Source organism: Canis lupus, chromosome 1 (assembly GCF_011100685.1).
Source record: "Canis lupus familiaris isolate Mischka breed German Shepherd chromosome 1, alternate assembly UU_Cfam_GSD_1.0, whole genome shotgun sequence".
NCBI classification, from domain to species: Eukaryota; Metazoa; Chordata; class Mammalia; order Carnivora; family Canidae; genus Canis; species Canis lupus.
Genome location: NC_049222.1, coordinates 4,849,356 through 4,866,552, shown reverse-complemented (window position 1 = coordinate 4,866,552; position 17,197 = coordinate 4,849,356). Strand labels below are relative to the sequence as shown.

Sequence of the window (17,197 nt, the reverse complement as noted above, 5' to 3'; positions counted from 1 at the left end):
CTGATGGCCATACTGTTTGTACATAAGAAATCAGACTTTGTGACCTTGGAGCAAGATTTGTGCCTGGAAAAATAGGAAGCACTATTAAAATGATTTCCATAAAACAACCTTTGTTTTTAACTCACTCAACTTGGCAGAGGTATCTGTGCTTTTCTAAAAATTCTTCCCTCATTTTTAAAGGAAAGCTTTATGGACGAGGAGCAACAGACAACAAAGGCCCTGTTTTAGCATGGATTAATGCTGTGAGCACCTTCAGAGCCCTGGAGGAGGTAGGGAACCAGCCATGTTTGGGAAGGGATGATGTCGACAACAGTGACTGTGAGGACAATGATGATAATGACGATGTTGGTAGTGAAGGTGATGATGATGACAGTGATGACAATGATGATGGTGACAATAAAAGTGATGGATAATGACGATGGTATTGACAATGGAGGTGAGGATGATGATGATGACAATACAATATGAAGGATGATGATGTCGGCAATGATAATGATGGTGATGAGGACAAAAACCATAATGATGATGATGATGTTGACAATGATGGTGAGGGCAGTGGTGACAACAACAATGATGATGGTGATAATTATGACAGTGATGATGAGGACAATGACAATCATGACAGTGATGATGACTAGGATGATGAGAATGACAACAATGTCAATCAATGAAGGTGATGACAATGACTATGATGGCAATCATGGTGATCATAATGACAGTGAAGGTGATGGCAATGACAATGATGATGATGACAACGATGAAGATGACGACAACTTCCTTCTCTCCTTCTATTCCTCCTCCCTCCCTCCTCTCTCTCCATTTCCTTCCTTCCTTCCTTCCTTCCTTCCTTCCTTCCTTCCTTCCTTCCTTCCTTCCTTCCAAGGAAGCAAGCAATATTTATAAGAAAGTTCCCATATAAAGGCCAAAATCTGCTTTGCTTTTTAACTTTCCACTCTGAAATGTACATAATCACAAACAAAGCATAAGAAATGTTCACTGCTGTCAGACAAATCAGTTGATCTCTCTGAGCCTCATTAACCTAATCTGTGAACTAGGAATAGTTATTTCTGCCTCAGGAACCTGGCATGGAGTAGGTAAGGTAACACATAGAGGAACCCCAGTGCCTGTGAGTGCGAGGCCCTTTATGTGGGTGGGCTTCTTCTTTTCTGGTGCCCACTGTTCTTCCATCTTCCCCTCTTCTCCTGTGTTGCTAACTGAGCACTTGAATACACCTCACACCACTGGGTTAGTTAACTAAGAGGCAGACACTTATTAATACCCATATTGCATAGATAGGGAGGTGAGTGGCCAAGAGGTAAAATGACTTGTACCAGGTCCCTTGTATGTCAGTGACAGAGAAGACACCAAAACTGAGGCCTGGCAGTTGGTCTGTCTTCCTCCCCCAACACATAGTGGTTACTGGTGTGTATTTCATTAATCACATTTTACCAGAAAATTTTTAAGCTTTCCAACTACTTCTCAGCAATTGTTTTCTAGTTAAATGTTAAATAGAGCTTTCAAATATTAATATATCAGAACTTTAGCTTCACTTCTTAAGACACATAGAAATAAATGTGTGCAAGGGATACATTTGAACAAATCATTATCCCAAAATGTCCTTAACCAACTGAATGACCGAAGGTCACTTACTTTCTAATATATAATCCTCCACTCATCCTGCCTTTGTTAATCTTTGGTGAGTCAATCCCACTCATTAAAACTAATTAGTATGTTTGTGCTATCGTTTATCTGAATAGAATTACTTCTAGAGTTCTCCTGTGTGTGTTTTATGCTCCAGGAAGACTTTGACCTTCCCTCTCAAAGATATGAAGTTATAAATTATAAAGATACAAAAAGATCAAAACCAAATGGGGGAAAGGCACATTGTAAAAATTTTAAAGGAGCTATTCTGTGCCCTAATATTAACCAGAGGAAAAACTCAAGTTCCATTTTGCTGTAAGATCAAAGCTTTGAATAAGTTAAAAGGCAGATAGAACTCAAAGCTGAAAAATAACAGATACTTGAAATAAAAATTATCCTGGGGCTTAAACATTAGACAGTCTTTCAAAGGAAAGAGCTCTCATTCATCATACTCAGAATTATGAGGACAGAAAAGAGATTTGTAATTGAATAACCTTTCTCGAAAGGTTCCTTCTGGGGAGAAGGAGGAAAGCGTCTGTCTCCGAGGAGGCCCAGCAGAGCTTCGCAGCGTGGGTATGGCTTTTCCTGCAGGAATTCTTCCCTGGAATCATCCTTTAGGGTCCACATGGAATCCAGCAGGGTCATGCTGGAGGCCAGACACTGGGTCTTCCCTTGTATTCTCCTTCACAGTCTTGGTTATAACTCCTTTGCTGTGAACGGAGCTGTGGGGAATGTGGACAACCCGTACATTGAATGTGTGTAATAATTAATGTATTTATGTCACATGCAAACTAATTCTGGATCTGAAAAAGATGAATGGGCAAGTCGTGCAATTTTTCTGACAGAATGGTTTGTCCTGTTGTTCATTTGATTCAGGATCTCCCTGTGAATATCAAATTCATCATTGAAGGGATGGAAGAAGCTGGTTCTGTTGCCCTGGAGGAACTGGTCAGAAAGGAAAAGGATCGATTCTTTTCCAGTGTAGACTACATCGTAATTTCAGATAACCTGTGGCTCACCCAAAGGAAGCCAGCCCTCACTTACGGGACTCGAGGGAATAGTTACTTCAGGGTGGAGGTATTTGCAAGCCCCAGTAAGGTGGAGGGAGGAGTCCATCCTGGGATCTCGGCAGGAAGAGAGAAAGCTCTTGGGAGAGCAGAGTTCTGACCTGGAGACATGGCCCTGGGGCCCACAGGTCTCGGGACTGGGGGATTCCAGAAGCTTCCCACACCCAGGGGCCGTTCTAGGATTCAGGGATCTGTGACTCAAACACCAGAAGGCTGAGGAGGCATGGCTGTGGAGTTTGGGGGTGAAAAGAGCAGTGCATGGGGGTGAGGAGACTGCCTGGTCAGGGGCTGGGCTGTGGTGCCCTGGGGAGGAGCTCTAGATGCACAGATAGTTGCGGGAGGGGCAGGGGTGCTTCTTCCCGAGCCTCTTCTGTGCAGGTGCACAATGGCTTTGCAGAGAGAAGACTTCCAGAACATTCGTCTGTCTTGCTGTAGTTGGCCTCTGGGTGTTCCACTGAGTAGGAAGTTTGCTTACCTGCCGAGGAGCGATTGCTGGAAGTGGTCTCCATGCAGAATGGGTGGGAGGGCAGATTGGAGCACGAATCAAGTGTCAGGCGGGATTCAGGGTGTAGAGTCCCCATGCCTATGCAGTTGGGTGATCCTTAGCAGCTATGCTCAGTAGCCAGAGATGGACAAGCAGGCGGGGTTGCTGCAGGGTTGACTGAGGTCATTCTATGGGAAGTGAGGGAAGAAGTAGGAAAAAGTGAAGCACAGTACTGACACAGACAGGTTGAAGCAATGAACAATGTGGGGTCAGGGGAGACAGGAGGACAACATGGGGGGAATTTGGGATGGGTCAAGTGAGGCCAAGAGCAGGTGGGGTGCAGGAAGTGACAAGAGAATGGGTGAAGGGGGATGAAGTTGGGAGTAGAAGGTGGGATAAGGAAGCTTAAGGTTTCAGAGGTGGGGCTCTGCAAACCCCAAAGTGCTTTAGTTAGTATGACCGCCCAGTGAAACAAAGGTCTTAAGCTGAAGTGACTGAACAGGCGATCCATCTGGCAGTGCTTTAGAGATGGCCTGGAGCTGGTGGGGGACCAGCCAGGAGGAAAGACAGAAGGAAGGAACCAAAGGGACAATTTAAACAAAACTCGTTAGGAATTGGTAGTGTACTGGATAAGGTGTGCACAGAAGTCAAAGATCATTTTAAGGTGACAGATTTATAGGACTGGGGTCATTTCTTATTTTGGAAGTGGGCCGGCTGGTAGGGAGTAATCATAGGAGAAGATGCTGAATTCCCTCCTACATCCATTGAATTTCAGACATTGGGAGCATAGCAAAGTATTATGCACCGCCAGCAGCCAAAATCTTTAGGTCAAGTGAGTAGGTGAAAGGTCAGCCCTACAGGGATGAGTGTGTGTGGTGTGGAGACAGTAACTGAAATCCAGGGAGGCAGTTCTTGAAGTTCTGTGTGTAGAGGAAGAATGAGCCAGGGCCTGAGCTCTGGGGTGGGAGGCTGGGAGAGTGGAGACAAGTGGAGACACCAATAGAATTATAAGAAAAGAATAAAGAGAAGATGGTTTCTGGGAGGAGGGTTGAGTGACAGAGGATGGGCTACCTGGACCACTCAGAGAGGGGACTGCTGGCCCCAGCAGTGCTGTCTTAGAGGAACAAATGGGTACAGAAATCAGTTTTGGGGATTCAGGAAAGAATGAGACTGAAGACATGGGAGGAGTAGATGCTCAAACTCGTGTGACTGGGAGGCACCCACCCAGTCCTGGGGGACAGTGCATGGGGCTGTGCGCCACCACGTGAACGCTATCACCAGAGCAACCACAGAGGTAAGTGCCTGCCTTTTCTTTCTCCTGTCCTATAGGTGAAGTGCCGAGATCAAGACTTTCATTCAGGAACCTTTGGTGGTATCCTCCATGAACCAATGGCTGACTTGGTTGCTCTTCTTGGTAATGTCTTATTTCATTTCACTTAAAAAAAAAAAAAAGGTTTATTTATTTATTTGAGGGTTGGGATAGAGGCAGAGGAAGAGGGAGAGAGGATCTCAAGCAGACTCCCTGCTGAGTGTAGAGCCTGACATGGGCTTGGGGCTCCATCTCTTGACCCTGAGATCATGACCTGAGCTGAAACCACAATTCGGATGGCTTAACTAACTGAACCACCCAGGTGCCCCTTCATTTCACTTTTTAAGCATCATGGAACCTACTAGAATGCATTTCTGTTTGACTCCATGCCACTCTCTTCCCTTGGCCTCCAAGCCAGTTCTGAATAAGGGTGGAGTAGAAGAAAAATCATAGTCTTAGCTTTCCCTCCTTTGGCTAAATGTTCCTTAGGTTTATTAGGTCCACATTACGTTTGCTGATGGACTGAAGCTCTTCCTCAGTCCACCCCATTTTCTTTTACTGGGTATTGTGATCTGGCCATACTCAGGGGCAGAGAGAGTCCTCTGGAGAAGCATCTGGAGGAAGCATCTGAAGCAAAGGCTCCAGAACCATTTGGCTTCTGTTTCCAGTTCTGTGGCCTCAAGTGGCACAGAGAGGCCATTGGTTTGCTCGTCTCTGTCTGCTCCTCACCTTCTGTGGTGTGCCCGGAGTTCACAGGCAGAAGTCATGTGTACATGTATGCTTTTCTAGAGAGCCAGTTTGCCCACCCTGACCACCTCGATTCATCTTGTAGCTCTTGCTCGCATTTAGGCTGGATCCCAGGAGTGAAGGAAGCTGAGTCTTCGGGAGCCTCACTTGGAGTCCCTTTTACAGTCCTGGCAGGGACCCTGCACTTTTATGTTCATCATTTGGTGTTCTTTTTTTTTTTTTTTTTTAAAGGTTCTCAGGGAAGCTTCAGCCCCACAATACTTGGATCTGTCTCCTTGGCATAAAGGGTACCTTTATGCAAATTTTACCACATGCCCCTTTGGGGCAGACAGTGCCAAAAAAGGGCATCTATTAGCAAAAGTCTCTTGTCTTTCTATGTTGACACAGCTTTACCTCTGCCCCACTCGCTTGCATCCCTTTGGCCTTGGCAGTCTCTGACGGGGCAACTGGGCCACCTGTTGGGAGCTGTCCTCAGGGTCTTCAGAACCATCTTTAGTTGTAGAGCTTTGTGCTCCTTCATTCTCCAAAGTGAATAATGAAATCTGTGTGTCTACCTGTCGTGTGATCTAACACTGCAATCTATCTTTCATTTATCTCCCATCTGCCTATTCTTTCCATCTACTTATCTACCATCAATTTCTTCCTTTGTGGCCTTCTAGTTTTCCTAAAATATAATTCTTGGGCAATATTTCCCATACTGGACAATTTCAAATGGAATAAAACAATCCATTTTCCTTCAAAGTGTTTAAAATGTTTCCAAAAGAATTCAGATAGCATACAACTCAATATTTTGAGGAGGAGGAGGGAAAGGGTTATGTTTCTGTTTTATCAGAACTAATTTTCTCTTCCCTAGGAATGGCATCATCAGATGTTTATGGTACATTTCAATTTCCCCCCAATAATGATTGCTGCGTTACATTCTCTTAGATGGTACGGTTTCACCCAGGCATGGAATTCCACTTAGTCCTGCAAATGCATATGGCTCTGCTAGGAAAAATCAGATTGGAATCATGAACAGAATGAAAAGCATATGGTTTCACTTTCTTTAATTTTTGAGACAAATCAAATAATCCATAACAAAGTGATTCTGGAATGGATCATCTATGTGGCTTTCATATGCTTTGTACAAAGACCTAAGGGCATGGGGTTGAGCTTCAGCACTGATGACAGGCAGTAGCGTCTTGGCTCCTGTGCCTTCCATCAGGGCCACTGCAGGTTAGGATGTCCTGGGAGAGCTGGGCCTGTCGGGTCCTCCTCCTGCATACTGGCAGGTGCCCTAAACATTAGTCAGGGAGCCTCCTGCTGCTGTGCGACCTTGTGCAACTTCCCAATCTCTCTGTCCCCTATTCCTCATCTGTAGATCCTGATAGCCAGGGTCACTAATAGGTTATACGTGTTTATTGAGTGCCAACCGTGTGAAAGGCGCGGGAGTCTCCAACCGGGAGACACAGTGAAGGGTGATGGTGGGGGTGCAGATACCCAGTTTGCACAGAGCCCTCAGCTCCTGGGCTTTTCTCTTTGAGGACATTCACCTTCCCTGAATGCTCCTAAAATCCACAAAGCAGGATTTGGGCCTGCTTTGATGGCCCCAAAGATCACTGGGCCCAGGGCACTCTTCTAAGCACCAACTACACCATAGTATTAAAATGTTAAATTCTGAGAGGACTCCTGGGGATCAGGATTACATTTGCTTCCTGTGTGCAGTTTTCAAAGGCACCACCCTCTGGGCCTCCTGTGCATTTCCGGGCTGGGCTCCTGGCCGAGGAGGAGGGGGAGAGGGAGGGGGAGGGGGAGGCGGTGGCAGCAGTGGCCTGGTTCAGGGGATCATAATTTCAAGTGGGAAATGAGGAGGGGGGTGGGGAGATGAACTCCTTCAGCAACATCCTGTTTTTTTGGGAATGCATTCAGTGTTGAAAAACCCTGGCAAAGAAGTAGCAAGAACAGGGCGTGTAAGGCAGAGGCCTGGCCAGCACGCTGGGCGCTTTCCCACCACCGGGTCCTGCAGTGACCTCTCGCAGCCCTCCCTGGAGCAACCCCTGCTGGCGGGTGGAAGGGGCAGGGAGAGGAGGATGTGCTCTCCTCTGCTCTGGGGACACGCATCTGCTGGCACTCTTTGCAGCCCGCAACTGGGAGGGCTGCCCTGCGCCCTAAGGAGACAGGATCCTGATGCGACTCCATCCTGAGCCCCGGCCGGGCCAGTTGTGCTGGAGAGGTGCAGTGAGTGTGTAGAAAGGCCACTCTGCTCAGACCCCAGCTTCACTTGCTAACGACCTCTGCCCCCCCCCCCCCCCCCCCCCACGGCAATACCTGCAGGGCCAGCTGGAATGATAGAGAAAATGTCTAGTCCTGGGTCGGGACATGGATGCTGAGCATCCTGGCTGCCAAAGTATTTCAGGTCTTACTGGTTGCCAACCTTGACCCTCCCAACACTCTCTTCCCACTGCCAAGGCTGCACAGACCCTCCCACACCACCTCTGGGGCCCAGCCATGCTGCTGCGCTGGCTTTCCCGTGCCCCTGCCCCTGCTTGCAGACCCCCAGCTGTTTCTTTACCGTGGGTCTGTTCCAGCCGCATCACCAGCAGGGGCTGCGTCTCACCCACGTTTGCAGCTCTGTTCTCGCATCTGAGAATGTCAGCAGAAGTCGAGGGACAGGCACTTGAGGGAACACTCAGTGATGGTATTACTGGTGGCGCTTTTATGTTTGGTTTGGATTTTGCTGAGGGCACGGAGGGTGGACTGCAAAGCACTGACAGCCAGGCCCAGCCATTGGCACCCAACTTATTTTTTTACTTGAATTTTACAATGGGTTTATACCTTCTATTTACTATATTCTACACTTGTTTGGGCTAAATGCAGAGAATTCCACAGTTCAGTACTGCAGGGAGGCTTGTACCTGCACAGTGTGGTTGTAGACTTTTGGCTGATTTATGCGGGGGCAGGGGTAGGGGCTAGGGAGGCCATGTTTAAGCCAGAACAGTGAAAACTTCCCTTCTCATTTTGCTGCCTCAGCACCTCAAAACTTGAGGTTTTGCTTTCTGGGATCATCCCAAAGTTCTGGGACACCCAGTATATACTGCCATTCCTGTTGGTTCTGGAAGGGTGGTTACTTTGGATCCTGTTGTGTCTACACGGAGAGCCAAACTACCTACTGGTCAGCCCAGGGAGAGTCACATTTGTCATTTAGCCTGTGCACCAAGAGATGGCGCTGTTGCTGATGAAAGTGGGGTCTTCAGGAATGGCCAGGTCCCCAGGGTTCATCAGGTGGCTTGACCACAGCAGGTACCAGTAATGAGGGGGACAGCTGGATTCTCCCAGAGCCTGCGACCCGGGGCTTTGTAATTGTCCGCTGTGAGACCAAGATTTGAAAACATGGTGGTTCATGATGGTTTTTTGACATTGTCAAGTTATAGTCCCATTAAGAATGTGGAGCATAGGGCACCTGGGTGGCTCAGTGGTTGAGTGTCTGCCTTCGGCTCAGGTCATGATCTCAGGGCCCTGGGACCGAGTCCTACATCGGGCTCCCCGCAGGGAGCCTGCTTCTCCCTCTGCCTATGTCTCTCTGCCTCTCTCTGTATCTGTCATGAGTAAATAAGTAAAATCTTAAAAAAAATAAAAGAATGTGGAGCATATTTTTTATGAAGTGTCTTTACTTGAATGAAAGGCCCCAGGTGGCCTGAGGATGAATTTAGATGCCCTGGATACATTTTTCACCATTTCTGCTAGTCTCTGCTACTTTGATAAGTATGTTCTGAAGGTAGTGAGCAATGTTCACTAAACCTCTGCTTCTACTTCCTCCGTAGATATTTGATGATTTCACCCCCACTTCTATTAATCCCCAAACTCCTTCCTAAATAACAGACTAGAATATCTGCTTATTCACTCTGAAGGCATTTGTGGTCATGATGTAGGCCTCCTAGACTAGACCTCAAGGTATTATGCTTTTGATCAAAGGTGAGTCTCTATCCTATGATAGTGTGTAGGGGAGAGAAGCTGAGAAGGAATGAGGATTTTTGGTTCCTCAGGAATGTCTGTATAGACCTATACATACGTATTTAAGATTTTTAATAGTGAACATACATTGCATCTTAACTCAGGATAAAGCAAAATTTCAGAAAGAACCTGATTTGTGATACAGAAGGTGTAATTGAGAACTGGTGTAATGCAGGTAAGCCATCACCTATGACCTTGTGTTTCCATCTCTCCGTTGATGAGGTGGACAGTAAAATGGATCTGCCTCAGCCTCAGCCTGTGTGTGGGACCAGCTGCGTCCTCCAGCCATCCCCCTGGAGATGTGAGTGGTGCCAGTGGCTCCGCCAGGGGGACCAGGGCCAGTCACGAGGCCCACTGTGGTCCCTGGTCCTGCTCCAGGCCCAGAACATCCACTCACTCTTACCTTCTACCTGGCTTTGGTTGCAGGGAGCCTTGTGGACTCATCCGGTCATATTCTGATCCCTGGAATCTATGACCAAGTGGCTCCTCTTACTGAAGAGGAGAGAAAACTGTACAAAGCCATAGATCTGGACCTAGAAGAATACCGGAACAGTAGCCGGGTTGAGAGATTTCTGTTTGACACCAAGGTATGGTCCCAGGTTGATGGCTAATGTGAAAGAGGAAAGGCAGTAATAAATTCTATTTTTCCAGTTCCTGATTTACTGTGGGAGGCTCATCTGCACATTTCAGAACTGAAAGCAGATGTGAATTCTGAGGCAGATTTGTCCTTTCACAGCCACTTATTTCCCTCAGGTCTAGAGCAAAGTCTGACCCTCAGGTCAGACTTTATCTGGGGTCCAACTGGCCTCAGGTGCATAGCCTTGGGGCAATCCCACATTTCACAGACACGTTTTCTGGGGTTTCTTAGACTCAATCCCAGCTATCTCTGCTTCCTATCTCCTTAAAGGCTGAGAACAATCTGAGATTATTCCAGCCCAAAACCCCTAATTGTTCATTTTAATAGAATTAAGAGCTTTAGGGACTAATCTGTACATTGCTACATCACTGCCTCAGGGTAGTCAGGAAACCACAGCCCAAAGCCATTCATTTCTGGCAAATTTGGATGTTTTCTTTCTCCTTCTTCTTCTTGTTTTTACAACCTTTGCCTGCTATGGTGAAGGATGGTTGTGGCTGGTTCTGGACAGGGCTGCCAGGAGAGGGAGAACCAGGTGGAACAGAGGCAGTGGAGTTTATTATGGGGAAGTGTATCCCTTCCCCCGGACCATAAGCAGAGTTCTTTGCAGCCTTCTGAAAAAGAAAATGCACTTACTATGCAACTGAGTGTCGTAGTGATTGGGGATAGAAATTTATAATCAAGCCCCAAATTCTGAAAGCTCCTTTGCCATCTATTAACTTCAGAGCTTGGGTGAAGAGGGGCCTGCATCAGTGGAACAGGTTGGTTGGAGGTGGGGAGGGGACAGCAGAGGGTCTCAGGGCCGGAGGGGAAAGACTGCCTGTGTTATCGGTCCAGGCGTGTCTAAGGAAGGTGATAATTAACTTGTCATGAACGGTGGCAGAGATGTATAGGAGTCGGTGATACAAGCAATACAATTCAAAGAGTTTTAATCAAACATTCTTTTGTATAGTAAAATAATTTTATTTTAATTCAGGAGGAAATTCTAATGCACCTATGGAGATACCCGTCTCTTTCAATCCATGGGATTGAGGGTGCGTTTGATGAGCCCGGAGCTAAGACAGTCATCCCTGGCCAAGTTATAGGGAAATTTTCAATCCGTCTGGTCCCTCACATGAATACATCTGTGGTGGAAAAACAGGTAACAAATGCGCATTGTTCTTCCTACGGCACCATTTCTGAGCGTCACATCCCACAGTGTAGTGAGCTATTCAGTTGTTAGTGCTGAAGTATCATTTTCCCCCCAATATAACTGGAACAGATGTCAAGAAACCAATATAATTTTTGTTCGGTAAAAATCTCTTTCTGCAATTATACGCAATTACAGTAGTCAGATAAATAACCATTTGAGGTTGGAGTGATGGGAAGTATTTTTACATTAAACAATTGACATAAAGGCAAGATTGGTTTACACACAGATGGAGAAGCTGACTGCCTATGGCCGCATGGAGCTGGAAAAGCTCAAACCCATAGTTAGTTTGCCCTTGTTGTCTGAAATCAACACTCTGAAAGCAGCTGTTTTAATGAAAATGTTATCTGGAAGGAGTTACGTGTCTAAATTATCAACCTGTTGTCAGTTTACCTCAAGTTCAACAGAAAGAAGGCTCTGAATGAGTGAGCTCCAGGAATGCCTCATTCCAAATCTCTACAACACCTTGACCTTCTTTATTGTCTTTTTAGCACTAATTACATCTTAAAATGCCCTCCTTCCCTATCTCAGTCCCTGTTTTTCTCCCTCCCTTCCCCCGTTTTGGATGCATCGTTTCTATTTCTCAAAACATGGGTTCCATCAGGGCAGCCCCCTTGGTCTTGCTCCCAGCTGCGTTCTCACACCTAGAACTGTTCCTGCCAACATGACAGGCATTCAACCAGTGTTTGTCAAAGGAATGAATGAGAGGAACGTTTCAGAGTGTGAGGAGTTTTTCTTGGGAGGATTTCCATGGTAGCCATTGGCCTGGAGCCCAGGGGACAGAGAAGGATGCTGACAAAAGGCTCCTTTATAGCTTAGCCTGGCATCACCGCCCCTCCCCCTTTGCAGGAATTTCCAAATGCCTAATGTTCCGAAAATAGTCATTAAGGTCCTGACAAGCCCGAAAAGAGGGATATCCAAATTGAGAAGTTGTATTGTGTTTCACAATGACCACGCATTAATTGTCTGACACTGTGGTCAGAATGGGGCGGGCGCAGGGCTGAGGATTGGAGGGTCCCTGGGTAGAAGGGGTGTAGGACCGGGGTTTTTCTCCCTGCTGAAGGCCTCAATCCCAGAGCCCCTGCTCACTCTGTCCATCCTCTGTGAGGACGAGGGTAAAATCACAACACTTGGACCTATTGAGCTGGGATTTCAGTTTCTTGATGAAAGATTGCTGCACATTCACTGCATGAGAGAATAACTTGAAATTTTCTCTTACAACTGAAAATGTTCCTTTTCAGGTGAAGCAGCATCTTGAACACGTATTCTCCAAAAGAAATAGTTCCAACCAGATGGCTGTTTCTATGATGCTAGGACTACAGCCATGGATTGCAAATATTAAAGATAATCAGTATCTTGCGGCAAAAAGAGCCATCAAAACAGGTTAGACTTGTGATACTTGGAGTTGCCAGTTTACAGTGGGACCAGAGTGTGGTGTGTGGTGGGGCAGCGGAGAGGAGAAAGCAGGCACGGTCAGAATTTTCATTCAGCTCTCCTTTGCCCGTTGGCTGTGTTACTGAATGTCGGCTACACTCCAGGGCTCTTTTTTTTTTTTTTTTTTTTTTAACCACCAGGGCACTTGATCCATACTGTCTCCTGACCCCTGACAGCCCTCCCCAGTTGACAAAGTCTGTCTGGAAGAGATTAGGGAATTTGCTGAAGGGCACCCAGCTGGAAGTGGCAAAGCCAGGTTCATGTCTGGAAACCTGAATTTTGGGCAAAGTGATGGTCTTGCAAGCCTCTGATACTTATAGGAATGATGGCCAACATATAAAAATGCCCTTTAAAAGGCTCAGCTGGATTTGCATGAAAGTAAAGGAAATCTGGGGTTAAAAATAAAGGAGCTAGGGGCGCTTAGCTGGTGCAGTCATCTAAAGGACTGACTCTTGATTTCGGCTCACACCATGCTCTTGGTTGTGAGATTGAGCCCCGTATCAGGCTCTGGGCTCCCCACTCACTGGGGAGTCTGCTTGAGATTCTCTCCCTTTCTTTCTTCCTCTGCCCTACCCCTCCCATAGGTGCATGTTCTCTCTCTCTCTCTCTCTCTCTCTCTCTTAAAAAATCTTATTGGGCAGCCTGGGTAGCTCAGCGGTTTAGTGCCGCCTTTGGCCCAGTACCTGATCTTGGAGACTCGAGATTGAGTCCCACGTCAGGCTTCCTGCATGGAGCCTGCTTCTTCCTCTGCCTGTGTCTCTGCCTCTCTGTGTCTCTCATGAATAAATAAATAAAATCTTTTAAAAAACCTTATTAAAAAAAAAGAAGGAGCTAAAATATAATGGAGAAGGCTGACCCTGGGTTGCCCTGTAGGATTTGTTCATCTTGGTCAAAAGGAGGTTTGGGTTTTTAGGTCAGCAGAAGTTAGGGAATAGGAAGTGAGACTCACTATTTAAAGCAGGGCATCCCCCAATCGCCCTTTATAGCTTAGCCTGGCATCACCGCCCCTCTCCTTTGCAAGAATTTCCAAATGCCTAATGTGGTTAGGGAGGGGGCTGACCACAGATCCATCCTCACAGGGTTTGGGTCTTTAATCTCCACTCTCCATGTGGTCCAGTTCTGATGCAAACAGCCCCACTGGCAGGCCACCTGGGATTTTTCACAGAGAGGCCTCCTGGGGATGCTCATTTTATAAAACTGCCAAACACAAAAACTCAATTCCAGCCTATCTGACTCTGAAGCTAGTGATGTTTTCAGAGCCACTCTGCTTCCCTGGAGGTAGGGAGGGCAGCACAGCTTTATTTGGAATTTCTTTGGTGGTGCCTATTTTGACTGCATATACTTCCAAGGCCTGGGCAGGGTCCTGTTGTTGGTGTGCACAGGACACATCCCTGGACTCCAGCTGCCCAGGCAGGGAGAAGATCTATCCAGGCTCTTTGGCTTCTGCAGCAGGAAGGTGACGCTGCCAATTGCAAAATAGGGGACTCTCTAAAAAGCAGGGGGACTTTCAGAAAAAGCCAGGTGGGGAAACACTATGGACTAATGGCACTCTCTCACAGGTGAGGCCTCAGGCCACATCCCTAACAGAGCACAGCTGGAATTGGAGGTCTCCACCACCTAGGAGCACTAACACTTGATCAGGGTTATCTGTACAAAGGACAGCGACATTAAACATTAGAGGATAGGTCTGAGACTTGGAGCCATACTTTTCTACATAATTATTCCTACTGCTCCCATTTGTAGCAGTATTTTACCAGTAAAATTTGGTCAAGAAAGGAGGAAGAAAAGTTCTTAGGAAGGTAAATGTAATCCCAGCTGAAGAGTGATGTGTGATTGAAATGTCAAGGTCAACAGTAAAGCCCTGAAATATTCTTGCAGGAATGCATAAGGCACCTTGTGGTTTACTGTGTGTGAAACAAGTTCTTCTAACGAAGCATCATCTTTACTAACATTCACACCCCAGTCTGTGGATAAAGAAGACATGGCATATTACCTTTGTGTCTTCATTTTATTTTGCATTTCCAATCCATCACTGACAACTTATCCTCTCCCCTGGAAGGCTTGAACTCACCACTCCTTAGACCCTAGGATATCCATTACATTTATTTCATGAGATACCTTGACAGTTAAGCACAAACACCACAACATTCAGGTGATAGTTGAATACAGCTGTTTATTTGTATACTGGTTATACCACCAAAGAAATCCCACTTTCCAAATATTTAATTCATGAAGCAACCATAAAAGTAGGTACATTTCTTGTAATACTCTTGCCAGAAGTGCATGACCTCTTCCAACCATGAGAAGATATCAAACAAGCCCAAATGAAGAGACACTTTACAAAGCAACTGATCAGAACTCTTCAAGAAGAGTCAAGGTCATGAAAGACAAGGAGAAACTGAGAAAGTTTCACAGACCAGAGGAGAGTTAGAAGAAGTGACAAAACGCAGTGCAGGATTCTGGATTGGATCCTGGAATGGAAAAAGGGAAGCACTGGTGAAATTCAGATAAGGTCTGAATCTAGTTAATAATATTTTTCCAGTGTTAACTTCCTTTTCTTTAAGATTGTACGATAATTACATAAGATGTTAACATTACAGAAAGTAAAGTAAGGAACATATGGGAGCTCTCTCTGTACTATTTTTGCAACTTTTCTATAAAATCTACAATTCAAAATACAAATTTTATTTAAAGTTTTTTTTGAAGTGGGTAATTATAAAGAATGCAACCATGGTTTTCTTCGTGACTCTATTGTCTTCAGAATATAAACTGCATGCTATCAAGAAGCTTACCTACCCCAGACACCAAAGTTAATGATTAAATAAAAAAGAAAAAGGGAAAGATAAAGCCAACACTACACTTGAGAAGATTATGAGGGATGGTCTTGTCATTATTTTATTCAAATGCCTTCTTTCCCTGTGCTTCAGTGTTTGGAACAGAGCCAGACATGATCCGGGACGGATCAACCATACCGATTGCCAAAATATTCCAGGATTCCATCCAAAAGAGTGTGATGATGCTCCCGCTGGGTGCTGTGGATGATGGGGAGCACTCTCAGAAGGAGAAAATCAACAGGTTAGTGGATTCCTGTCAGACGCCAATTCTTCACTGCTCAAAAGCCAGGTCTCCACCTGCTATATATTTTAGATTGCATTCACATCACCAAATCTTCCTATTTACATTGTAGGCAACTTTCCCCCATCACCTGAACCGAAGTAACAGTGTTTCTCTTTATTTCTTCCTTTGTTAGGTGGAACTACATAGAGGGATCCAAATTATTTGCTGCCTTTTTCCTAGAGATGGCTAAGCTGCATTAATAATGATGAACCTTCCAGCTTAAATCTGACCTACTGACAGATACCTTCTTCTGCACACCTGGACAGGAACAGAATCTAAGTAACCAGGGAAATATTTCCCAGTCCGGGAAATAATGCTTTCCTTCCCATTTAAAATGTCTTAGGACATTTGGACCAGAAATAAAATATCTTAAAGGCACAGACATTGGGAATGGTATACTGTCCCCATGGCACACCTTTCTAAAGTCACCGCTACCTGCAACATCTCCCCCAGTTTGGCTCCAGGAGCCCCAGGATTGGACTCACTCTTTCCTTGGAGCACAAGGACATTCCTCCATTAGACTCTCCCTGGCAATTTGATAGGTCTGATCACACCAGTGTGCTTTTAGGTTCTGAGGTGCTCATGACACATCATCATTCCGTACAGTGTTTATATCAACCTTGCTTTTACCACACATTTCATTTATTAGTAAAACTGTTGGTTCCACCACTGGCTACCATGATTTCCCTGTGGGTTCATTTGTAGAGGAGTAACTAAAGCATGATGTCACATTAACCTCTTGCTTCCCCTTCATTTATTTTGCCTGCTTCTTGGAAAGTTCTGAAACAGAAATGATCAGTAGTTGTGTCCTTATGCCACTTGGGATTCCCTGTATGAAGATGAGTACTTTTTCTATTCCAAGGTTCTTTACCTTTTCTGGGATTGATGCCAACCAACCACCCCTCCCGCACCCTATTCTTTGTAACCCACCACTGAAGCCCGCCCCCCCCCCCCAATCTGTGCATATGTAAAGTCACCACTGCAGAATCAGTCCTGATAGAATTTCTCTCACCCTGTTGGAATTTTACTTCAGTGACTACATCTAAATTGCTCAAAGCTTTTAATAGCATCAGTTTTAGATAGAGAACGAATCTAATCAGCCCTGACATCAGTAACACATTCTAAATTTAAAGCCATCAGCTAATGCTGCATTCAGTAATCATTTTAGTTAACCATCTTGTTTGGCTTGATTGCATTTGATGGTGTAAACAAACAAACAGAAAGAATATAATTTTTCTCCAGTTGAGTGTATGTAAACAAATCAATTTAATCTTTATAAATTCATTATTTAAATCACATTAATGGAGAAGGATTTAAGAGTTTATTAAAAGATGTTTCTCTTATGATTCCAAATAAAATCAAAGTGTAACACATTTAATCTCTTTGTGGGTTCTTGAAACGTTAGTTTTAAAATTTGCAACACCACATCCAAAAGGGCTGCATTATAGGGCCAGCGATTCAGCTTTACCCTGAGTCTCGTCACAGCAATGGACTCGGATGAGGTGTGAGTCTGGAGGTATCCATGAGTGACCTGCTTTCTCTCTGATGCTAGAAAACATCAATTCCTGTTTCTTGAGTATTGGCA

General features: G+C 45.4%; 1 protein-coding gene across 3 annotated transcripts in view; it reads left to right on the top strand.

Moving 5' to 3' along the window:
• The window catches only part of CNDP1 (carnosine dipeptidase 1), a 36,426-nt gene extending 19,436 nt beyond the window's left edge, over positions 1 to 16,990 (top strand). For 2 of the 3 annotated variants that reach the window (XM_038525765.1, XM_038525766.1), the window contains exons 5-12: positions 181 to 269; positions 2,518 to 2,718; positions 4,522 to 4,606; positions 9,665 to 9,825; positions 10,849 to 11,013; positions 12,303 to 12,444; positions 15,423 to 15,570; positions 15,746 to 16,990. In XM_038525765.1, the coding sequence (XP_038381693.1) occupies positions 181 to 269; positions 2,518 to 2,718; positions 4,522 to 4,606; positions 9,665 to 9,825; positions 10,849 to 11,013; positions 12,303 to 12,444; positions 15,423 to 15,570; positions 15,746 to 15,812 (1,058 nt within the window). In that variant the 3' untranslated portion in view covers positions 15,813 to 16,990. Of the gene's footprint in view, positions 1 to 180; positions 270 to 2,147; positions 2,215 to 2,517; positions 2,719 to 4,521; positions 4,607 to 9,664; positions 9,826 to 10,848; positions 11,014 to 12,302; positions 12,445 to 15,422; positions 15,571 to 15,745 lie in introns of those variants that run through there. The other variant, XM_038525767.1, reaches the window with a different exon arrangement.
• The last annotated feature ends 207 nt before the right edge of the window (positions 16,991 to 17,197 follow it).